Source organism: Musca vetustissima, unplaced genomic scaffold (genome assembly GCF_032173495.1).
Source record: "Musca vetustissima isolate MV318-11 ecotype Yass unplaced genomic scaffold, APGP_CSIRO_Mvet_v1 utg3170, whole genome shotgun sequence".
In the NCBI taxonomy this organism is placed as follows: Eukaryota; Metazoa; Arthropoda; class Insecta; order Diptera; family Muscidae; genus Musca; species Musca vetustissima.
The window spans coordinates 67,019-93,816 of record NW_026881891.1 but is presented as its reverse complement, the minus strand read 5'-3'; the positions used below and the strand labels follow the sequence as shown (position 1 = coordinate 93,816).

General features: G+C 35.0%; 1 protein-coding gene across 1 annotated transcript; it reads left to right on the top strand.

The window, feature by feature from the left end:
• Positions 1-12,460: 12,460 nt before the first annotated feature.
• Positions 12,461-16,849, top strand: LOC133327965 (uncharacterized). The gene is made up of 5 exons (XM_061536511.1): positions 12,461-13,209; positions 13,275-13,493; positions 13,572-14,460; positions 16,226-16,345; positions 16,416-16,849. Exons 1-5 carry the CDS (start codon positions 12,461-12,463, stop codon positions 16,809-16,811), a joined length of 2,373 nt encoding a protein of 790 aa, XP_061392495.1. The 3' UTR covers positions 16,812-16,849.
• The last annotated feature ends 9,949 nt before the right edge of the window (positions 16,850-26,798 follow it).

Genomic DNA, 26,798 nt, shown 5'->3' with positions numbered 1-26,798 from the left:
CAATTTTTTTGAGAAAAAAATTTCTGAGATATACTTTTTTAACTTTGAACACCGTCACGCACATGTTACACTCATAACGCACTGTTACACATACATGTACTAAAAAAATTAAATTCAAAACAGAATGTTTTAAAAATGCTAGTTCTTATACCCCACACAACTATGTTGTCAGGATATTATAGCTTGTGTGGCCCCAAGACCTTTGGTAAATCATTATGCAGTTATGGACGACATTTTTGCCTGTAAATTCGGTTCTAAAGCAACTTATTGAGGAAGAATGTAACATGTGCGTGACGGATACAAATTTGTTCGATGGAGATAGAAGACAAACGTTGTTTTATTTGAGTTTATCATCTCAAGATCTACACATACCACCATTATCAAAAAAAAAATCTCATATTAGAGTCTGTATAGAAACATATGTTAATTTTGTCACGCACGCGTTACATATTTTCTTACACTATTTAACTGCACTTACCACGGGATTCTCTTAGTATATGTATGGGGTTATATATGTAATTCTTAGTAAGATATTACTTTATTTGAATTTAATATTTATTATTGATATTGTTTTAGCTAACAGCGTTCACACTTACGACAAATGACACTCTAAAACTATTAAAATTTGCCCAAGTTACTCTCCACGCGAAAACGGTACAAAGAAAAGAAAAACTACGGTTTTTTTTCAAAATTCAACTAAAAATATATTGTCCGGATTGCAAATAATATTTCCTATATAATTTCATATCTCTCTTAACGAATTGATTTTTCACCTGTGTGGTTGACCTTTTTGTGGAATTCGTGATATGCAGAACATCGCATATTTTACAAGGTGAAGGGGATGTGACCAAATATTTAGAGCGGCTGTTTAGATGATGATCGGTCAATAGTCCGAGGGTCAAATCAACCAAAACCTAAAGTGACCAGTTTTTAATTTTATGGCGTAAACATTCACTTTAAGAAAAAAAAATGGAAAATATGTCACGGTTAGAAAGTGGAGCTGTTGACCTATTATCGAGGATGCCAATATCACGAATATTGCCCAGTTTCAGAATATAGAACGGCAGAAAGTTAGAGTTCCGTGGTAATTGTGTAGGGTACCATATGGTCGGCCCCGTCCGACTATACTGCTCCGCTGACTGGTTATGAATATTTTTTGGAGGGTTATCCACCGGCGTGGATTTTTATGAAAATGCATTTTTTGCCAATTATGGACGGACTTTTTAAATAATATTAAAATAAAATATTCCAGATATAAGCGTGGACTTTTTAAACAATTTTTTTTTCAAAAAATACCCCAGTAATATGCAGGCTTGTTGGTGTGAATTTCTTCGAAGAACAATTTTACAAATATGTAGGTTCCAATATACCTATATTAATATTTTAATACAATTTCCAACCTCTAAAAGGTCTTCAAGAAGACATTCAACAAAATTCTAGTAGCTATAATATCTATGAAAAATCTCCATATCTTTTTTTAAAAATAAAACTTTGATCGATTTTCGGAGATAAGCTATTGTGCATTTCACATTAATCTAAAATTATTTCACAAGCTTATTGTTTTAAGCCTTAGCCTTAGGACAGATTTTAATAACTTTGGCTTGATGTTTTTTTTTTAATATTTTGTTTGTTTCGAAATTTCCTAACTATTGACAACGAAAATTTGAATACGAGTTATGCGAAGTTATTATCTCCGCAATTTCGAGCCACCGCAACATCAATCATCATCTCACTTCCCCTACCGCACCGTCATAAAGCAGGTCATTTAAATTAGCGATGACCTATTTTTTGTGGGCAAAATAATCATCGTTTTTTTTTCATGCATCTGGCAACATTGTTTACATCATTTGCATTAAATGTCCGTCCGTCTGTATGTATGTAGGTTGGTGGCCACTGGGTGAACTAGGTGAGAGAATGTTGTTGTTGTTGTGTAGCAGCCCTATTGCTTTTACACAATGGGCTGAGGTGGCAGACGTTGGCCGAGTAAGACTCGGGTCGTTTCGGATCGTAGACCCCTCTGTCGTGGAAACGAGAATGTTGTTGTCGTTGGTGGTGCTGTGTGATTTGCATGAAAGCCAAACGCAATTTTCAGGGCTGCCATGCACAAAAAGAAAAATAAGTTTTATGGGCAAGACATCCCCAAAATGTGGGGAAATGGCGGGGGGAAAGGCTAAGAGAGTGGCGGGTTTTGAACCATTAAAATGTGTGTGGGGACAAGTTTGATGAGTTTCTGGTTGAGCTAGACACCTAATGTTATGGCTGCGTGTGTGTGTGTGCGTATGCTTGTTGACAATGAGGAGGATGGTGATGATGGCTATGCAATGGGTGTCAGTCATTCAGCCTGCTTGCCTCCCATTATAATATTGTGGATGTGGATCACGATGACGTATATGGTTGGCGGCTCCCCTCTTCACGGAACTTTGTATAGCCAGGGTTTTGTGAGTTATGTGGTGATGGTGGTCTTGTGCATTTTTTTCTTCTCTTCTGTGTTTTCTTTTATTTTTGGTCTTTCTCTTTGTGTGTGTGTGTTTTGCTAAAACAACAACATTTGCTTTGAGCCACAACAACATTAATGGATGTTGTTGTAGTTGGTGTTGTTGTGTTGTTGTTGCTGTTATTTCAATTCACTATCAAAAGCCAAATGACCCAGTTGGCCTTAAAAACTTGACCTAATGACTTCGTTAAGATGCGCTTTGTGTTGAAGTCGTTTCAAATTTTGTCGTCGTCGTCGTCGTTGACGTATGAAGGGGGAAGGTAGTGGAAAAGAAGGAAAGAAAAATAGAGTCAACATAAGTTAGGCAGCCAGCCAGCCACCAGCAGCTAGCCCTGGCTCATTAATTTTTGACTGTGAATCTATTAATTAATTATTTTGCTATTTTGTGGGGTTTTGTTTCTTCTTCAGTTATTTGTTTTTCTTATTTATTATTTAACAAATTCCCAAGCAATTTTTTTTTGTGGGCCATTGTCTGCATAGAGTGGTACATGGGTGTTTTTCTGATTATCTGTGTTCGCATTTTCATCACAGAGAGCTATGCATCATTATCTTCTTTGTGGTTGATCCAGTTTGTTTATTTTTTTAATATTCACTGTAATTTTGATGACATATCCAAAATGGGATCTCACAATGGTGGGTTTAAAAATAAATTCATTTGACCCTGAAATATAAAAAATTGGATTAGATACCTTTCATATACCTTTATGGTTTGGCGTTGTAAATCGGGAAATAACCCAAAGAAAATACTATTATAAAATCCTGGCTGTGATTGGGTCAGGAGAAATATTTTTTTAAAAAAATCCCCAGGATTAATAAAAATCCCTCTTAGAGCTGTGATATACCAGAAAAAATATTATTAAAAAATCAGCACTGTGATAATGCCAGGAAAAATAGGGGTCTTCATTGCCAGGAAAAATAGCATTAAAATATCTATGCTTTTTGAAGAAATATGTTTAAAGCAGTGAGCGGAGCAGTATAGTCGGACGTTGCCGACCATATGATACTCTACACAACTTCCACGAAAAAATTTCACTTTCTAAAACTTGGGCAACATTACGCGATATATATTACTAATATTCAGTACAACTCTTTTAATTACTTGTCCAGATTCCCTTTACCGTGGGCTGTGTTGTGATGTTCGGCTTTCAATTGTGACCTATAGATCGACTCGAAAAACACCGAAAATTATAGGGGTTGTACGCGACCATGGAAATTTTTAAAGCGATCTGCGCTATATTTCGGCCATCTAGTGTGGTAATGGGTTAATAAATAATATATGAACACGTAAGGACCTGTAAATATTTAAGCGTATCTCCCACATTCGAGTACATTCGACACTATAATTGGTATCAATTTAAAGGTCAACCACTCCTCTGGTCTATGGGGTCTATGACCTTCTGGAGTAAATTTATACGCCATATAATCCAAAGTTTGTCATTTTTTCACACAAAAGTCAAGGTCAATTTGACCCGTTAAATATTGACCGATCTTTAACAAAAAAAGGCATGCTTATTCTTTGGCCCGATCCCCTTACCCATGTTAACTTTCGTGAAATTCAGTCCATAATTGCGGCCTCTGGAGCGACCAGAAAAACCGATAAAAATACAGTTTTTGGTCCATTTCATACCCTAAATATTAACCGATCTTTACCAAAAACGATAGGGGTCTTCATTGGCCAGAACCGGTACTTCATGCAGAAGATTGCAGTGAAGAGTGGTCCATAACTGTGGCCTGTATCGTGTTTACAAATTATAATGGACAGACTGACGGACGGACGAACACACATGTATAGATCGACTCAGCAGGACCAATATTTCGCCGCGTTGCAGACTCTTGGGGCTGCACAGAGCTATAATACCCTGACAACTAGTTGTGTAGGGTATAAAAATTTGCGCCAGTGGATAACCTTTGAAAAAGTTATTTTAAAAAATCCACGCCTGTGGATAACCTTTGAAAAAATTATTTTAAAAAATCCACGCCTGTGGATAACCTTTGAAAAATTATTTTAAAAAAATCCATGCCTGTGGATAACCTTTGAAAAAATTATTTTAAAAAAACCACGCCTGTGGATAACCTTTGAAAAAATTATTAAAAAAAAATCCACGCCTGTGGATAACCTTTGAAAAAATTATTTTAAAAAAACCACGCCTGTGGATAACCTTTGAAAAAATTATTTAAAAAAATCCACGCCTGTGGATAATCTTTGAAAAAAATATTTTAAAAAAATCCACGCCTGTGGATAACCTTTGAAAAAATTATTTTAAAAAAATCCACGCCTGTGGAAAAGCCTCCAAAAAATATTTAAAAAACACGCCTGTGGAAAAGCCTCAAAAAATATTTTTTTAAAAAAAACACGCCTGTGGATAACCTTTGAAAAAATTATTTAAAAAAAAATCCACGCCTGTGGATAACCTTTGAAAAATTTATTTTAAAAAAACCACGCCTGTGGATAAGCCTCCAAAAAATATTTTTAAAAAAAACACGCCTGTGGATAACCTTTGAAAAAATTATTTTAAAAAAATCCACGCCTGTGGATAACCTTTGAAAAAAATATTTAAAAAAAATCCACGCCTGTGGATAACCGTTGAAAAAAATATTTTAAAAAAATCCACGCCTGTGGATAACCATTGAAAAAATATTTGTTTTTAAATTCACACCTGTGTTGGTCCTTGAAAAAATATTTTAAAAAAATCCACGCCTGTGGATAAGCCTCCAAAAAATATTTAAAAAAAATCCACGCCTGTGGATAAGCCTCCAAAAAATATTTTAAAAAAATCCACGCCTCTGGATAAACCTCCAAAAAATATTTTTAAAAAAACCACGCCTGTGGATTAGCCTCCAAAAAATATTTTAAAAAAATCCACGCCTCTGGATAAGCCTCCAAAAGTTATTTTTAAAAAATCCACGCCTTTGGATAACCATTGAAAAAATATTTTTAAAAAAATACAACCTTGATGTTTACATAAATTAATCTACCCAATTTCATATACAATGAAGTTCAAATAAATCCAACCCGCAAGATATGTTTATATATGTGCACCCATAACATCAAAGTGATTTATTAATACCAAGTGTCTTCTTCATCGAAAAAAAAAAACAAATTCCCTTTCGATTTCATAATCAAAAAATATAACAAAGAAAAAAAATAGAGTGGGACATCCAAAAAAGTAGTTCAAAGTGTCAAATTCAACTCAACAATAAAATATCATCAAGTGGAACTTATGTATATCTATATGTATGTGTATATTGTTTTTGTTGTCATCATCATCATTAGAGATGTTCCATTGAGAAAGCCAAAACAATCACAGCGACAAGGTTACCTTGAACTTCAGGAAACAGATAGTTTTTTATTTCTGTTTTTTTATTAAGTGTGTGTAATCAACAACTCCCCGAAAAAAAAAACAACACAATGCAGAGCATGGGGGTAATAAAAAACCCCCTCTGAGCATAAAAAACTCAGACATAAAAAGAAAAGATAAACAGATGCAGAAATGTTCAAAAGCTCTGCTTATCTTTCGTATATTCGCGTTAGATGTGAATTAATAATGGATTCGCATAAAAAAAAACATCGCGAGAGAAAAAAATGCATTTGGATTGCGCAAAAATATGAGCGCACAAACGCACACACACTCTCCAACATACAACATGATCATCTTCATTATCTGGGGGGCTTAAGCTTTTCCATAACAGAAACAAAAGAAATCATTTCATGTTTTTTTTTTTGTTTTTGGACCATATCCAATTAACATTGAATATTGTGTCAAATGGTTCGGAAAATATGACTTACCACACACATACACTCTCACATAATTATAATTTTGTATAAAAATGCGGCCAAAAGCAAATCTAATCCAGCAGCGGCAGACAACGCCACCATTCCATCCGTCATTAAGTTGGTCTAGGTATAAAGACTGGGATGGGAATGGAATGGTATATAATGAGGTACAACAACAACACCAGTATTTTTGGGGTTGTGAAAGATTGCTCATCTTTTAATGATTTATGGATGTCATGAAATCTGTGTGGAGGAACACTTTGGTTAAGTGCAGACACCAAAGAAGATAGAGACATAAAAGCCGAAAAGAAGAAGTGGATTATGTATTTTGCAGAGTTGAATGAAGGTGTTGTTTTTGTTGTGGATGAATGTGATTTCAAAATCAACCGGAATTGTTCCACCTACAAATTAGGTGACATAATTTCCATAAACCAAATTGGGGTATTAATTCAACTGACCTGAACTAAAGTTTTCCTAAAGAAAACACAGATATTCCTATAAAAAAAAACTCAATTCAGCTGGGCTGACTTGAAGTTTTCCTATAGAAACGCACAATTCAGCTGGGCTGAATTGAAGTTTTCATATAGAAAACACAATTCAGCTGGGCTGAATTGAAGTTTTCCTATAGAAAACACAATTCAGCTGGGCTGAATTGAAGTTTTCCTATAGAAAACACAATTCAGCTGGGCTGAATTGAAGTTTTCCTATAGAAAACACAATTCAGCTGGGCTGAATTGAAGTTTTCCTATAGAAAACACAATTCAGCTGGGCTGAATTGAAGTTTTCCTATAGAAAACACAATTCAGCTGGGCTGAATTGAAGTTTTCCTATAGAAAACACAATTCAGCTGGGCTGAATTGAAGTTTTCCTATAGAAACGCACAATTCAGCTGGGCTGAATTGAAGTTTTCCTATAGAAAATACAATTCACCTGGGCTGAATTGAAGTTTTCCTATAGAAAACACAATTCAGCTGGGCTGAATTGAAGTTTTCCTATAGAAACGCACAATTCAGCTGGGCTGAATTCAAGTTTTCCTATAGAAAACACAATTCACCTGGGCTGAATTGAAGTTTTCCTATAGAAAACACAATTCACAATTCAACACAATTCAGCTGGGCTGAATTGAAGTTTTCCAATAGAAAACACAATTCAGCTGGGCTGAATTGAAGTTTTCCTCTAGAAAACATAATTCATTGAAGTTCAGCCGGGCTGAATTGAAGTTTTCCTATAGAAAACACAATTTAGCCGGGCTGAATTGAAGTTTTCCTAAAGAAAACACAATTCAGCTGGGCTGAATTGAAGTTTGCTTATAGAAAACACAATTCAGCCGGGCTGAATTGAAGTTTGCTTATAGAATACACAATTCAGTCGGGCTGAATTGGAGTTTTCCTATAGGAAACCTAATTCAGCTGAGCCGAATTACAGATTTCCTATAGGAAACCTTATTCAGCTGAGTTGAGTTGCAGATTTCCTATATAAAACCTAATTCATCGGGTCAGAATTGTAGTTTCCTATCAAAAAATTCTAATAATTTGAATTTTTTTGCTTCTTCATGCAAACCTTTCCACAGCTGAATGATTTTTTCTTTAGTTCTTTGACTTCTCCTTTCATTAACATTTGCGTTATATTACACTGCCTATTTTGTAAATCATATTTTTTTCCATTACAAAAGTTACTCAATTCTTGTTAGAAACCCACAGAGAAAAAAATACTAAAACCCATTAAGCCAAGCAACCAAAACGTTCCAAAAACAAAGAATTGCAACACCAAACATCTTTTCGGTTTTTTTGTGCATTGTTGCTTCTTCGCCGATGTTGTGGGCCATAGTCGAAAAGTCTATTGGGTTGAAGCTACTGCGAAACACGTCGATTTTCGCAATAAGTATCTATCTATCCATACATCTGACTACGTACCTGTGCTGGCTGACTGGCTGGCTGTTCAATAACTTCTATATATAATGGTTAAAGTACACAAGTGGGTTTCCATATGCCAAAAAATTGCAACAACTACAACAAAATATTCTTGAAATCTTCCAAAAACCTAAAGAAACCACCAGCGCCATTACCATTACCATCATCGGCGTAGCCGTCATTATTATCAGGCAAAAAAATAAAATTCACATTTAGCACAACATCGAATTGACTGAAACACACACACACACTCACACACATACAGAGATATTGAATATTGCACATAGAATGCATGCTTAATAGTTGTGGTTGTTGTAGCTGCCGCTGTCTATATCCACCTGATGGAATACAAACCACTTTTTTTGTATTTCTCGACAGAGTCAATGTTCCAAATGCCTTTACCATAACATTTGGCTGGCTACTCGTCGGAGACACCGACTTCTTTTGGGTCTGCCAAGCAGCCAAGCGAATAACCCAGCAGTCGGTACGGTGGTGGTATGATGACGACAACGGCCTCTACTATGACGAACCCCGTCCATGGGTTGGGAAATCGCATCAGAAACTAGTTTATATTGCTGGCTGGCTGACTGGTTGGCTTGACGGCCGGATAGCCAAAATCAAGCAAGTAAAATTGAGCTCAAGCTTTACTCGCTCTGCTTTACACTTGCATGCGTCTGTCATACCCAACGACCTAGCTACGGTTTTTTTTGCGTCTTGGTATATGCCATCTGACTATAGTTGTGGAAGTAAACGGTTGTATTAGTTGTGTTTTATTGATCTGCGAGGGGAGAACAAATTATAATTTGTTTAGAAGTGGGTGAGTTCCCTGGAAAAACAAATTCGGCAAGGGGAAGTACAACACAAATTTTCGGGAAATTTATTAAGGTAACATTTTTATTTCACAAGTAAAACGATATTTTATGGTAATATAACTTAATTCAGCTGTGCTGAATTGCAAATTTACCAAAGAAAATCTAATTCAGCTGAGCTGAATTGCAGATTTCTTATAGAAAACCCAATTTGGCTGAAATGAATTAAAGGTTTCCTATTTTAAATCTAATTCAGCTGAGCGGAATTGAAGATTTCATATGGAAAACTAAATTCAGCTAGGCTGAATTGAAGTTTTCCTATAGAAAACTAAATTCAGCTAGGCTGGATTGAAGATTGTATATTGAAAACTAAATTCAGCTAGGCTGAATTAAAGATTTCATATAGAAAACTAAATTCAACTGTGCTGAATTGAAAATTTTCTATATAAAACTAAATTCAGCTGGTTTGAATGGAAGATTTGCTGTAAAAAATCATATTCATCAACGTTAAATTGCAGATTTCATATAGAAAATTAAATTCAGCTGAGCAGAATTGCAGATTTTGTACAGAAACCCCAATTTGTTTGGAAAGAATTTAAGGTTTCCTATTGTAAATCCAATTCAGCTGAGCGGAATTGAAGATTTCATATAGAAAACGAAATTCAGCTGGGCTGAATTGAAGATTTCATATAGAAAATTAAATTCAGCTTGGTTGAATGGAAGGTTTGTGTTAGGAAATCATATTCAGCAACGCTAAAGTACAAATCTACTATAGAAAACCCTATTCAGCTAAGCTGAATTGAATATTTCCAACAAAAAATCAAATTCAGCTAAGCTGAATTGAATATTTTCCATAGAAAATCTAATTCAGCTGAGCTGAATTGAAGAATGTCTGTAGAAAATCAAATTCAGCTGCACTGAATTAAAGATTTCCTATTGAAAACATATTTTAGTTGTGCTGAATTGAAGATTTTTTATTGTAGCTGGGTTTAGTTAAAGATTAGCAAAAAAATTAAATTCAGCATGGCTGAGTTGAAGATTTTCTAAAATATATCTAATTCAACAGGGCTGAAGTGAAATTTTCCTACAAAAAATATATTCAACAGTGCTGAATTGAAGATTTCCTATTGAAAGTCGAATTCAGCTTAGCTGAATTGAAAATTTGCCATAGAAAATTGAATTCAGCTAAGCTGAATTGAGGATTTCCTACAGAAAATCGAATCCCTCTAAGTATTAATGAAGATTTCGTATGGGAAATCGAATTTAGCTAAACTAAAGATTTCTTTCAGAAAATCGAATTCAGATTAGCTGAATTGAAAATTTCCAATAAAACCCCAAATTCAGTTGGGCAGAATTAGAGATTACCTATCAACAATCTAATTCAGCATGGCTAAATTCAAGATTGTCTATTAAAAATCAAATTCTGCTAAACCAACTTGAAGATTTCTTATAGAAAACCTAATTTGGCTACGCTGAATTGAAGCTTTCCTATTAAAAATCGAATTCAGCTAAGCTGAATTGAAGATTTCCTATAAAAAATCGAATTAGGCTTAGCTAAATTGAAGATTTCCAATAGAAAGTCGAATTCAGCTAAGCTAAATTGAAGATTTCTTTAAGAAAATCGATTTCAGCTATGCTGAATTGAAGATTTTTAATAGAAAATTGAATTCAGCTAAGCTGAATTAAGGATTTCCTATAGAATATCGAATTCAGCTTAGCTGAATTGAAAATTTCCTACAGAAAACCTTATTCGGCTAAGATGAATTGAATATTTCCTATAGGAAATCGAATTCAACTAAGCCGATTTTAAGATTTCTTATAAAAAAACCTAATTCAGCTAAGCTGAATTGAAGATTATTTATAGAAATTCAAATTCAGCTAAGTTAAATTTATGATTTCCTATAGAAAATCAAATTGAATTGAAGATTTTCTATAGAAAATCGAATTCAGCTATATTGAATTGAAGATTTCCTTTAGAAAAATCTGATTCAGCTTAGCCAAATTGAAGATTTCCCACAGAAAACCTAATTCAGCTGAGCTGAATTGAAGATTTCCCATAGAAAAAAATATTTTTTAACCCATAAAACACAACTATTGTGTGTGCGTGTCTTACTAATTTGTGCATGCATACAAACATACCTACGTATATCCGAAATGTATGCCATGGATATGTTTGAATACAGTAGCGCAGTGGCAGCGACAGCTCACATACATACATTTGTTTGATTGATGTGTTCACCAATTGAGATCAAATACATACATACCTAGAGATATATTTATCCCACATATCTACATATTTATGTAAATATATATTTCCGAACTTCCACATCCAAGTATCAGAGCTTTTGTCAATGCATGCTGGGTTGTTTTTCAATGTAGGTTGAGTTGAAAGTTCACCTGCAGCGAACGACCTTAATCCAGCATCCAACGTCAGCGATCAATCATGATCTTCAGCATACATGCATACATACTTACATACATAAATGTTGATATAACTGCTCGCCGAGATTACGATGTGATGGGAACTCGTTTTGAAAAAAATTAAAGCTCTTAATAAGTCGCATTTGATCTTTAATAATGGCTTGGTGACCTCAGGCCAAGAGAGGTGTTGAAGAAAAATATATCGAAGCTACTGAATCGGGTTGACACCTTGAGCAAAACAAAAAGTCGGTCATTCGGGCTCAGGGTTGTTTTTTCTATACAAAACCTCAGATCCGAGATTCTGAAAAAGTATTTCTGTAGAAAAAAATTTAAACATCGATCCCGAGTTTCGAAGAATTTTTTCAATAGAAAATTATCGGGTCTAACGATTTTCAGGTCGTAAGGATCCTCAGCTCCTGATTATTTTCTATTGGAAGAAAAAATCGATCAATAGGATTCGAGGTTCTTTAACAGATAAATTGGCCCTTCTACTCTGGTCCGGAAGATTTTTTTCTATAAAAAATAATGCTCATGTCCTGATTTGTTCCTTTTTCTATAAACAATAGAACCTCAGAACATGAGAATTATTTTAGCAAAATTTGAACCTCAGGACCTATGGATTTTTTTCTATGAAAAAAATTATCCTCAGTTTCTGCAGATTGTTTACTACAGAAAACAATGGATTCTCAGAAAATGAGAATTATTCTCCACAGAAAAAATATTGTTTTTAGAGAAAAAATCTATCCTAAGGACCTCAGAATTTTCTCTATGGGAAAAAATCGATCGTCATGGCCTGAGGATTGTTTTCTGAAGAAAAAAATTAACTCAGGACCTGAGATTTTTTATATCGACATTACGACCTGTGGTCTTTTTATTGAAAAATCCTTTAGGTTCTGAATAACCTTCCATCAGGTCATAGATTATTTTTCGATCTTCGAAAATCTCCAGGCCAGAGAGCCGTTTATCGTTTCTTTATCTTTTTCACAATTTTAATCTCTTTGACCCTGCAACTAATCTTCCACCTTCTCCATATTCTTCTCTTTCTAGCAAAATGACCGACACAATGAGTTCTGCCGGTCAAATGGAGCTATCGCTCAAAGATAATGGACTCATTGTTGATATGTCAACGACAGCATCACTCTTGCATCACAATACATTAGCCTCACACGCTCATGCCTTGCGTAGCCTTAAGGAACACCATCATCACCAGCAGCAGCAACAGCAGGCACTTCAGTTGCATCACAGCTCCGAAGATCAATCATCGTCGTCGTCGGATAATGGTGGCGAGAAACCCATCTCGACACCAGTAACAGCCAATGTCAGTATATCGCCAACAAATCTCTCAACGAACCACAACAACAATTCAAATGCCTCCAATAATCCTACAACATTCCGCTGCGAACGCTGTGACAATTTCGAGACCAGCTCCCGAGCCACATTGCTCTTGCATGTAGTCCAATGTCTGTCGAATTCAGCTGCGGCCGCAGCACGCCTTAAAAATGAAGATGTCGATATCGGAGGTGGTGGTGGTGCGGATAATCCGGCAACGAGTCCCGATCATCGTTCGGGTGGTTCGGTGACACCCGTCAGCGGTGGGGGTGTGATCAGCGCCATTGCCAATGGTAGCAATTGCACGGCCCCAGCCAATTCAACAAATCCGTCTCAGCCAACAGCGTCGTCCCGCAAGGTGTTCGAATGCGATGTCTGCAATATGAAATTTTCGAATGGTGCAAATATGAGACGTCATAAAATGCGACACACCGGTGTCAAGCCTTATGAGTGTCGAGTGTGCCAAAAGAGGTAGGCAGCGGGTTTTTTATTTGTGTTTCGGATGTTGTAATTTTTTGTTGTTTTTTTTTTTTCAGATTCTTTCGCAAAGATCACTTGGCGGAACATTTTACCACACACACAAAAACGCTGCCGTATCATTGCCCGATATGCAATCGAGGTTTCCAGCGTCAAATTGCCATGCGGGCCCATTTCCAAAATGAGCATGTGGGCCAGCATGATCTTGTCAAGACATGTCCGTTGTGCAGTTACCGGGCTGGTTCCATGAAATCACTGAGAATACATTTTTTCAACAGGTTAGAATACCAGCTCCCTCCTTTCTTCCTCTAATGACCCTAAATAATTCGAATTTTTCCTTTTCATTCCTTTTTCAGACATGGCATTGATTTGGACAATCCCGGACCGGGCGGTTCATCGTCGCTGTTACTCGCTCTGGAGTCACAGGCATCACAGGTGGCTGCTGCCGCTGCTGCAGCCGGTTATGTGCCGACTGGTCTGAATGCCGTTGCAGCAGCGGCTGCAGCTGCTGCCAATGCTGCTGTCAATTCGAATGCGGCCATTGTCTCGGCCGCCAACAGTATGCCCAGCCACCAGAGCGACAGCGGCGAATCGCTACGCTCCCTGGAGAATGCAACACCGCCAATGCATTTCCTAACGCCCCATGTGGAGATCTCAACACTACCCGACAATGGCCTCTCGGATAACGCAATGTTCAATGTAAAGCAATGTTCCAATTCTAATGATTCTCTTATGTCTGTAGTAAACTCATTGACTTCCTCTACTTCATTCTATACTCGTTCGTCCGTTGAGAATGTCCTCTTATGCGTTTTGCGTGCATTTGATTTGCAGGGTCACAGCAGCACCAACAACAACACCACAGCCAACAACAACAGCAATCCCAGCAACACCCCCAACAGCAGCAGCGGCAGTAGTAACATTTGCAGCAGTGGCAACAACAACAATACGACCACATCATCGGCAGGCAGTACCACGGGAGATGTTATGGGGCCGATGGATCGTGACACCATTATGGAGTCGCCGGTGCCGTTGACCATAAATATGCCACCACAAGAACATCCATTAGATTGTAATGCCAAATCGTTGCCTTCGAGTACCAGTAGCAGTGCCAGCAGCAGCGGCGGCGGTATGGGACCTGGTTCTGGCGGAGCCCTGTGTGGTGCCTTGACTTCCGTATCACCGAAAAATCATCATGATAATCACATAACACCGTCGATTAGTCTCATACCCATAAAGCAGGTCAGTGTAAGTTTCTAGATGGTGGGTAGCAAAAAAGTACAAATCGTTGTTGTTGTTTTTGTATTAGAACCTAATTTATATTTTTCCGAAAAAATATATTATGGACATGCTCCGGATGTGGAGGGTAGGTTATTTAAAAAAATGTGTTTGGAATGTTTTTTTCTCAGAATACAAATGGGAAGCCAAAGATTCTCTACTAGTCCGTCCGATTTTGAAGATATTTTTTTAACAAAATCAATTCAGCCATGTTTGATAATCAATTTTATATTGAGTTTTCCTATAAAAACCTCTATTTAGCCTGGCTGAATTGAAGTTTTTCTATAGAAACTTTAATTCAGCCTGGCTGAATTGATGTTTTCCTATAGAAACCTTAATTCAGCCTGGCTGAATTGAAGTTTTCCTATAGAAACCTTAATTCAGCCTGGCTGAATTGAAGCTTTCCTATAGAAACCTTAATTCCGCCTGGCTGAATTGAAGTTTTCCTATAGAAACCTTAATTCAGCCTGGCTGAATTGAAGTTTTCCTATAGAGACCTTAATTCAGCCTGGCTGAATTGAAGTTTTCCTATAGAAACCTTAATACAGGCTGAATTGAAGTTTTCCTATAAAAAACTTAATGCAGCTTGGCTGAATTGAAGTTTTTCTATAGAAACCTTAATTCAGCCTGGCTGAATTGAAGTTTTCATATAGAAACCTTAATTCAGCCTAGCTGAATTGGAGTTTTCCTATAGAAACCTTAATTCAGCCTAGCTGAATTGGAGTTTTCCTATAGAAACCTTAATTCAGCCTAGCTGAATTGGAGTTTTCCTATAGAAACCTTAATTCAGCCTGGCTGAATTGAAGTTTTCCTATAGGAACCTTAATTCAGCCTGGCTGAATTGAAGTTTTCCTATAGAAACCTTAATTCAGCCTGGCTGAATTGAAGTTTTCCTATAGAAACCTTAATTCAGCCTTGCTGAATTGAAGTTTTCCTATAGGAACCTTAATTCACCCTGGCTGAATTGAAGTTTTCCTATAGAAACCTTAATTCAGCCTGGCTGAATTGAAGTTTACCTATAGAAACCTTAATTCAGCCTGGCTGAATTGAAGTTTACCTATAGAAACCTTAATTCAGCCTGGCTGAATTGAAGTTTTCCTATAGAAACCTTAATTCAGCCTGGTTGAATTGAAGTTTTCCTATAGAAACCTTAATTCAGCCTGGCTGAATTGAAGTTTTCCTATAGAAACCTTAATTCAGCCTGGCTGAATTGAAGTTTTCCTATAGAAACCTTAATTCAGCCTGGCTGAATTGAAGTTTTCCTATAGAAACCTTAATTCAGCCTGGCTGAATTGAAGTTTTCCTATAGAAACCTTAATTCAGCCTGGCTGAATTGAAGTTTTCCTATAGAAACCTTAATTCAGCCTGGCTGAATTGAAGTTTTCCTATAGAAACCTTAATTCAGCCTGGCTGAATTGAAGTTTTCCTATAGAAACCTTAATTCAGCCTGGCTGAATTGAAGTTTTCCCATAAAAAATCTATTCAGCAAGGCTGAACTGAAGTTTTACTATTCAGAAGGGCTGAATGACGTTTTCCCAAAGAAAACCCTATTCAGCCAGACTGAATTGAAGTTTTCCTATAGAAAAACGCTATTCAGCCTCTGTTTTTTTTGTGATAATTTAGCTGAATTAAGATTTTTACTGAATGTATTTGGGGTCATAAAATTTAAGTGAAGGAGGAAGAGAGGAAGTTTTTCATTGAGAAAGTGAACTAATTCATATCTGATTTTTATTAGGAACCACCCAGCGAGGATACTGTGAAAAATTCCGTCAATGGCGGTGAGACCATGAATGGTGGTGACAGCAGTGAATCGGAATTCTCTGCACCCAATACGAGACTAACATCACTGATTAAGGTAAGTATGGAAATCAAATTACAACAACGAACTTCTTACTCATTTTTGTTGTTGTTGTTGTTTTCTCCAGGTTTCACCCCTGAAATCATTGCTGCGGGAAGATCTGAAACGCCGCATTTGTGCCAAGGCCAATAATCGTATTACCCGCAATGCTGCCTCCATGGAAAACAATAATGTGATACAAAGCAGTTTGACACCGACCTGTGGAACTGCCACTTCGTCCACTACGCCGATTTGCAATGGCACGATAACATCGACCGGGCCCGAAAACGATTCGGCTGGTCTGAATCGCAAACAAATACTCACTTGCCTCTTCTGTGGCATTGAATTTCCCGACGAGACGCTGTACTTCCTGCACAAGGGTTGCCACTGTGAAAGTAATCCCTGGAAGTGTAACATTTGCGGGGAACAGCTGAACAATGTGTACGAATTCAATGCTCATCTGCTGAGCAAGAGTCATCAATAGCAACCAATGCATAAGGGTGTCTTGACATCGGGCGGGAAAGATTAGAAAGCGATTGGAATGGAGCCGTGGGAGAAAGAATGTCAAGACATTCTTGGTGTAGTGAAAGAAAAGTGAGGGTATTTGGACCCTCTGTCTGAGTGTGTGGAAAAAAGCATAGCGTAATTATTTTTTTGTTTTGTTTTCTGTTGAAAAAATCGGGTCTCGAATAGAAGAATGTAACTTAAAGAAGGAAAAGAGATAGACATAGCAATAGAGCGAGAGGCATTTGATTCTTATTATTATTATAAAAAAAATAATATAATTATTATTTTCATTGTTTTTATTCTTTTATATAGTTTTTATTCATTCATAATGGTTTTTTTTATTATAAATATAAAGCAAAATATTATTATTATTATTTCGTTGTATTTTTTTTCATTTTTGTTATTCATATCGTAAACTTAATTGTAGATATATTTGTAGAATTAGGTATGTTAAACAAAAAGAACAAGAACAACAACAACAAACACATTTTTAATGAAACAAAGCTAACAAACAAATCAGTTAAAAGTAAAAGTAAAAAAAATCAACAAAAAAATTTAAATCATGGGCAAAGGCAATATTTTAAGATAACACAAAAAACATTTAATGAAAAACAACAACAAAAACATTAAATATTAAAACAAATTTTTAAAAAACAATTAAATACAAAACAAACATTGGAGTGTGATAGTTAGTCGTTAGATTTTAAAAACAAAATGAAACAAGAACAACAACAAAAAAGAAGAAAACAAAATATTATTGCAAATAATGAAATTAACATAATGTACTTTAAAAGAAAACCAACAACAAAAAACAAGTAAATAGAAACATTTTTAGATTTTTAATTCAACAAACAAAAATACAATAACAACAACAACCCAAAAATAAATTGCACTTGTAATAAACAATAGAAAAGTTGACATAAACATTTCTTTAAGAACACATTTTGGTTTTGTTTTTTTTTTTTTTTTTTTTTTTGTTTTTGGACACACTTAACCCTCTTATGGGGTTTACAACAAAAATTAAAAATAAAAGTGATAAATGGGGAATATTTGTTAGTGTTGATGGATTTAAAAGAAAATTCGAAAAAATTTAACTTGTAAATTAAAAACAAGAAGATCGAAGGATCAAATAATTTAAAGAAGACTAGATATATGATTTTTTTTTTTTATAAAAACACACATTAAAAAAATGGAAATATAATAATCTATTTATGGTTAATTTGAATTGTAAAAATCTGCTAATTAAGATATCTTCCCAGATTGTTAAGTCGAAGGACCAATCGCAAAAGAAATTTTTAAATTTAATTTAAAAAAATCAATTATTTTTAAAACCTGCTAATTGTTCCGTTAAGTCCATACATTTTTCTGTAGATAACATAGACAGGCAAGAGTTCAATATAAGTTTAAAGAAAAAAGACTTACTTAGCTGGCTTGTGACGGAATATTTGTTCCATAGGTCGTGCTTAAAAAAGATTTTTAGTCGTGTCGGTCTTCTACGCAGTTTTTCCAATTTAAAATGCCATGTTCCGAAACGTTTTCTTTCCCTTGATCTTTATCTAATATTCGTGGTCTTCCCCTTCTGCGTGAGCCATCAGTAGGCTCGCTTTTATATGACATTTGTTCTGTGGCATATTCATCCATTCTCAAAACATAACCAAGTCAACGTAGTCGCTGCAACTCGATGCGTCTGACAATGCCGATGTCCGAGAATAGATGGTACTACTCATGGTTCATTCGACGGCGATATTTACTCTCGACACAGATCGGTCCATAGATCTTTCGGAAATGTTTTCTCTCAAACTGCCTCATCTGTTTGCGCAAGTACCCATGTTTCAGATCCATATAACAGCACGGGTAGTATCAGAGTCTTGTAGAGTATGAGTTTGGCCTGGCGGGAGGTGACCTTGTTCCTAAACTGCTTGTTTAGACCATAGTAACATCTGTTGGCCAACACTATCTTTCTCCGAATTTCAAAACTGATGTCATTAGTTTAATTTATGGCGGTAACAAGGTATATAAAATCTTTAGCTACCTCGAAGTTGTAGTTTTCAAGTTCCACCGTTGGTGCGAGTCTACTGGACGCCTTGCGCGTTGATGCCATCAGCTTAGTCTTCTCGCCATTTACTGCCAAACCCCCTTCCTTCTCAATTTGTTCACGCAATGTTCGAGCCATTATATCGATGTCATCGGCGTAGGCGAGTAACATATGCTGTTTGGTGTACAGAGTGTCATTTCTGTTCACCTTTGCCTCTCGTATGACCTTCTCCAGCAGGATGTTAAAAAGATCACACGATAAACCTATACCTTGTCTGAATCCTCGTTCGGTATTAAAGAGCTCTGTGCCAGTTAAAGTTATCCTGTATAGCCGTATTAATTTTGCAGGAATGCCGAACACATACATGGCTTTAAAGACCTCTGATTGGGCGGATTGGGCTGTCTATAGTCCACGAACAGGTGAAATGTGTCGATTTGTTTTTCATGGGTCTTTTCCAGGATTTGGAGTGAAAATGTGGTCAATGGTGGATTTGTCAGGTCTGAAGTCGCATTGGTATGGTCCAATAATGTTATTGACCATTGACTTTAGTCGTTCACACAGCACGCTGGATAACTCTTTATATGCGAAGGGAAGGAGACTAATTCCTCTATAGTTAGCACATATCGTTTTGTTTCGTTTTGACATTTTTTATTCGTTTTTTTTTTTTTTGGTGTCAGCAATATTAAATCGAACACCACGAAATTGGTCTGGATCGGCCAATATTTAGCCGTTCACACGGACCAAGACATTTGAGCCAACAATTTCCCATATTATGCAATTCACACGGGAATATATGATCCGGAAAATGTCACCAGTGTATAAAAGGAGGATTGTTGATATTTAAGCTGATATCAATTGTATAGATTTATGAGAACGGATATAGGATATATACTAATATGGTTTATAATTAGCATTACTACACAGGAGAATGGAAATATCGCTAAATTTTGCCAGGCTCGAGATTTAGCTCCGCAGAATATCAGTGGTAGTGGATATAAAGTGATGGACATTTTAAATCGGACTGTTCGTTATAAAAATGTCAAAATTACAGAACCTCGGTCAGAAATTGTTGAGAACTTCAATTAAAGATGAAATCCATTCAGGCAATGGATCGCAACATGTTGCGAATTCACCCTACGAAGTTAACTATATATATAAATATATATATATATAATTGGACAAAGAGACAGGTTTGGACCAAGAATAAGTACAAAACACCCCTTCATTCCCTCGTAATCTAAAGTTAAAATGAGTATTTTTCATACTCTGTCGTGAAGGACGGTTTTTGAATTTTGGACTTGCATTAAGTCTATGAAGTCTATAAAAAAACCTGAAATAAGATAAACGGTGTTGGTCCCGGAAAGTTTTTAATAAATTTTATAAATATCTGAGGACATTATGAATATGAAAAAATCCCTCTTAAGGTTTTCCATTCCCTGTCCTTCGACAAAATAGAACTCGCAATATTTGAAATTCTGCACATACACTGCTGGCCAAAACTAAAGCAACTGAAATTGCAAACTGAATAAATGACCTGTAACGTTTTTGAAAATAAAGTTATAGTGAAGTTTTTTTTCAAAAATAAATAGGCAATTTATTTATTTAAGAAAAAAAAAATAAAGTATAAACGCAAAATTTATTTTGAAATAAAAAATATTCTATGGAAAACTAAATTGACTACGAGGCATTCAATCAATAATATACTCAATTTGATCCTTGGGTACTATTCCTTGCTCCCTAAACCTTTGAAAAGATGCTATACCTGTTCGATCTTTTGATTTTGTTATCAATGGTACTCTAATAACTTGTCTATAGGGTAAAGATTAGAGGATTGTGTTGGCATTACAAAACTCTGATTTTTGACTCCCACAATCAATAACTGACATGTTCCGGTTATTGTCAAGTTGAAATACCCAAACAAGCGGCATATTTTGTTTTAGCGAAGGGATCGTAAATATAAATTTCGTAAATATGTCGAACTTCATAAAAAGAACAACGACCCAATATCACCATCCTCCATTCTCCCCATTGCCCCAATACTGTGGCATAAGCCTTTCATTTTTGAACTTTCTCACGGTAGTTTTTTTTTGTCTTTAAGATTTAACTTTATGTCATCCGAGAGCATAATATTTTTCCACTGAGTCGGATTTCAAATAGTTTAGGCGCTTGCGAAAGGTAATCTGACTTTCCGATTCTTTTCGGAAATAAAATAACTTTAGTGATAATTCCCGGGCATAAAGGACTGCTACCATAGCTCGTCCACGCTCTGTTCTGTTAGGGTCTCCGGCGAATATTCCCAGATGTCGCAAACAGAATGATGAATTTAGTATATGGTGGCATATGAATTTTATATTTCATTTTCTTAGAGGACTATTGGCCGCCAATTAGCTATGTGGCTCCGTGTTTAGACATAGTCTCCATATAAAGGTCCAGACAGATATAAAAATATATTTTGAATACATATATTTTTTAATGACATGTCCAGGATATCTTTTAGTTGGATTGATTCCAAACAATCGAATGATATTAAATTAATAATGAAAATACCACCACCTTTAAGTTATGTCGAGTTCAATGATCATATAATCGATGTAGTGAATTTCACAGTCCTGGGAGTAAGATCTATGAACTTCCTATATTGCCCTTTATCTATGCATAAACCAGAAGAAAACTTATAAATATTTTTTGGATTTCAAAAATTGATCTCATGTAATGATTTGGTCCTTCGACTAATGATTTGGTCCTTCGACTAAAACACAACAACCAAATTATGATGATATTTTCAGAACCTATGCAAGTTTGTCAGAAATATTCAATTTAAAATGATGTGAGTCAAATAATAAATTTAAAAATTTAAATAGTTACACTTTTGTATCATTTTCAAGTTTTATTTAATTCTGAGTAGTTATTTTTTATTATCACAATAAGTATTCCCCCTAAAATTAAATATTAAACATCAAATACAATTGGTTATGTACACAAAAATCAAATCAAACAAATACACACACACACATCACAATACCTACATACACAGTATGTATATTGTAATTGTCATTCAATCATTTTTATATATTTATAAATATGTATATTTTTTATTATTTAAATTTAAATCTGGTCATTCAAACATTCTGCGTGACAAAGTACCTTCATAAAAACCAATAACAACTTTTTTTTAAACAATAAATTTCAACATATTACATATACATATAAACAAATGAAAGTAAATGAAAACAACTAATTAAAATAAAAAATACATACAAAATATATAAATAAAAAAAATTATTATTTACATTTTAAGTCTAAGTAACAACAAGGACATTTTATTTAATTCAAATAGAAAACTTAAATCTATAGATTTTTAAAATAAGTTTTTAAATGAAAAAAAAAGAAAAGAAACATGCGAACAAACAAAGCAATAATTATGAATAGGTAACAAAATGAAACAAATAAAGAAAATAACAAGGTATTTGGGAAAGGGAAGTAATTTGAACAGAGAAATGTAGATATAATTTTTTTATTTCAAATGTTATTAAAATATATTAAAGCATTTTTTTAAATTTCAGCAATTATTAAAGCAGATCTTTATTAAAAACATTACTAAAACATTAAACAAATTGGTTCAGGGTATTACTTCGATTAATTGTTTAAAATAAGAAGTTAGTATGCTGATGCTTCCCGACACAGTAAAAATGGGGTTATACCTCACTATTTTGAAACAAAAATAACAAAAATTAAGTTCTAAAATTTCAATAGTACCGTTATGCATGTAAGCCATTCAAATTCCTATTTTCAGTTGATGCCCCATCAAGTAATTGAGCCTTGTTCAATTTTGTTATTAAAAAAATTGTTGAGATAAATGATTGTTGTACCCACAATAAAATATTCCACAAAACTCAAAATAGGTAATTATTTTGACATATGCATTTAGATTATGCTAGATGGAATTCCAAGTGAAGTTTTGAATATTGAGTTCTATTCATGTTTGGCATATACCCATATTAAAAGGAACTTTCTGCATGGGAAAGCTCAGACTTATTTCAGGTATTTTGAATGCGTACTTCATGGCGAATAAAAAAGTTCGACCAGGATTAACTTAACGAGGTCCATTTTAATGAAAATGAAATGATGGTCCTTCGATAGAAGAAAAGTCGGTATTATTATAAACGTTTACTAGTTTTTCTCATTGAAGTTCAGATAGACTTCTTATAGAACACCTGTAAGATTTTTTTTTTCAATGGGCTGGTAAATCAATAATAATGCTTGTTAACGTTTGTAACTTTGCACATATATATTTGAAGATTTAAAAGAGAAGAAAAATAATTTACAAAAAATTTTTGTTATTGTTTTTTGTAATTAAAGAAAAGTCCTTATTTTTGATGGCGGGCATGATAACTCGTCACTGGAACATCGGAATCCGAAAATTCCAACGGTGTTAGAAAGAGTACATGTCTGGCTCTCGTATGAACTAGGATTATTGACTTCGTTCTAAAATTAACAAAATGGCGGACCTTTAAAAATATTTTTGGAAAATCGCCGATTTACCAAAAACTGAGTTAAAAATAAGGAAGATCTTCACCGATTGGCTTTATAGTTCATACGATAGCTATACACTCACAAAGAAACGTGTACAAATTTGGAATCGATTGGGTTATTAGTTTTTGAGTTATCGTGCCCGCCATTCGCAAAAGAGAAAATCGCGTTTAAAGTTTGAGATGCCCTTTAGCCGTCACTTGATGCTGACACAATAAATGGGCTATATTTTCAAGAGTTCTTGAGATTTTCACTTGAAATTTTGTAGGGACATTCTAGAATTAGTGTAGATTTGAATTAAATCAAAAAACAATTTTGACCCCGAGAATGGGGGGTCCCCTTAAGCGGTTCACCCAATTCTTGGTTTCAAAAATTTGAATTTGTTTTTTTTTTAATTTATTAAATTCGAATCTACACTAATTCAAGAATGTCCCTTTAATATTTCAAGTGAAAATATCAACAACTTTTGAAGATATAACCGATTTATTGTGCTAACATCAAGTGACAGCAATGTTCCGAACTACTTACATTAACAATATCTAAAATCAGTGTACCAAAATACCGAGAATTCGGTTATTCTAGGACCCTAAACATAGCGAAAATGACGAATTGTGGGCTTACGTTATATGGGGGAATATACCAAAACGGGGACTGATATTGCTCCAAAATACCGAAATTTTGGAAGTACCGTTATATGGTGGCTAATTGAAAACTTGACCAATATTGATAGTTTTCGGAGGATTTGGCTAGCAACCAAGCATACCAATTTTCAGCTAGTTTAGTTGAGAAGTGAGCCCAGAATCCCAAAATAATGTGACGTACCGGGTAATGTGCGGTATTGTTAAGTGTGGCCTATTCCAAAATAGGGACAGATGTTGATCATTTTTGGCAGTAAAATTTGTCACACAATGGAAATCTAAAAGAAAAAATTACAGTCTATTTGGGAGAAAATAGACTGTGGCTACATTGAAAACTGGACCAATATTGATAGTCTATGGCAGGAAAATTTGCTACCCAATAACAACCCAAAATACAAAATTTAATTCAATTAGTTTGAGAAACGTGCATTAAATTCCAAAAATAACAAATATTATGTGCTTTTGTAGATAATATTTTGCAGCGAGATTTGCTATACAATCAGAATAAAACATATTAAGTTATAGTTAACTCGGTTGAAAAACGTGCCCAACATCGCCAAAATACCGAACATGGGGGCTATACCAAAATGTGGCCCGATATACCCAATTTTCAATATCAAACTCCATAGAGGCACTAGAAATGTCTTTGTAAAATTTTCAGAGCTCTATCTTAAATATTGCGATCACTATGTCGATTTTAATAGACAGACATTATATATCGATTTTGATACATAGTGTATAGTGTCATAAATGTAAACGGACGTAACTACACTTTTACTAATTTTACAGGAGAAGCCAAAAACCTTATAAAATCTATAAAAATGGAGTATGGCTGGAAAATTTTCCAAAGTTTAACCCTTACCCTGTATTTATTTTTTGAAAAAAAAAAAAATATTTTTTTCGGCTTTTAAAGGTTATACGTCAGTTACGTCTTTTTTACATGATATTTTCTAAAACATAATAATTATCCGATTGAGACTAAAATTTGTACAGCGTACCAAGCGACTAGATTGATGTGTGTTAAGTTTTGTTGAAATCGTTTCAGATTCAGACATAGCTCCTACACATATTTCGGTCCGATTTTGTGTAAATGGTGCATTAAAGCCTTTATATTTCTTTCGATTTGCACGAAATCTAGCATAGCGTACGGAATTGAGTCTAGAATGATGTGTGCTAAGTTTCTAGAAATCGGCTCAGATTTCGATGTAGTTCCCATAGACATTTTCGACCGTTTTTATGTAAATCTTGCACTAAAGACATTAAATATTTCTCCAATAGTGTTAGAACTTTGCACAGGGTACTTTTCCACCCAGTGGGAAAAAATACATAATTATAGCTGATTAGTTAAGAAAATTAAGAAAAGCCTTAAAATACCGAATTTCGGGGTACCGCTATATGCACATAGATAACTAATATTGTGTAGAAATTTTCCTATCAAAATAATCAGTGTTGGTAACCTCCACATAACAGTATTTTTCGGTATTTTGTAGAGTTTTCAGACTTTTTGGTAATTTTATATTTTAAGTTCTTATAAAAAAACCAGTGAGGGGAGCAGTATAGTCGGGCTGGGCCGAAAATACCATACCCTACACAATTACCATCGATGTCTAATTTCCTTCAGATTTATATTCCAAGTTTGGGTGATACTTTGCGATATTTTCACCCTCTTAATCGATTAGAGGTCAACAGTTCCTCTTTCATACCCTGTCATATTTTACGATTCAAAGTTGGACTTGGTTCGTATGTTAAATAAATATTTAGCCAGATCTTTTCCCTGTATGCAAGGCTTGAAATAGTGAAAAAATATAGAAAAAAACTTGTTGGTCCATTCCATTCTCTAAATAACATCTGATCATCACCGAAATGTGTAGTTGTCGACCTTGACCATAATCGGAACCTCATGTAAAATGTCATAGCGATCCGCGCGACTTTTTCACAATGTTGTTATTGCTATTATCTTAGTATAACACCCACATCCGAGTACATACAACAATATTGATATCAATCTAAAAGGTCAACCAACCCTCTTGTATACCTTATCAAGTGCACGGGACTATGTCTTTCAGGAGTGAATATATACGCCTTAGAATAGAAACGTTGTCATTTTTTCACACAAAAGTCCATTTGACTTTTGACTAAATATTGACCGTTCTTTATCAGAACAGTAATGTTTATTCCATGGTCAGTTAGATTCCTTTTTCTGTGTAAAATGTCGGGATTTTCGGGTCATAATTGTAGTCTCTAGATCGACCAGAAAAACAGAAAAAATAAAGTTTTTGTGCCACTTCATCCTTTAAATATTAACCGATCATTACCAATAGGGGTCTTCTTTGGCCAGAGCAAGTCCTACATGCAAAAATTTGTGGCGATTGGACCATAACGGTGTCTACAAATTATAATGCACAAACGGACAGGCACACATGTCTAGATCGACTCAGCTAGTCAAGATATGGCGATCGGAATACTAAAAGGTAGGTTTAGGACCAATATTTCGCGGCATTACAAACTTTTGGGACTTTCAACATAGTTGTGTAGGTTATTGAAATATTGGTCCTAGACCCACCTTTAAGCATACCGATCGTCATATCTCAACTAGCTGAGTCGATCTAGATATGTGTGTCCGTCCGTCTGTCCATTATAATTTGTAAACACGATACAGGTCACAGTTATGGACCAATCTTCACGAAATTTTGCATGTAGGATGGGTTCTGGCCAATGAAGACCCCTATTGTTTTTGGTAAAGATCGGTTAATATATAGGT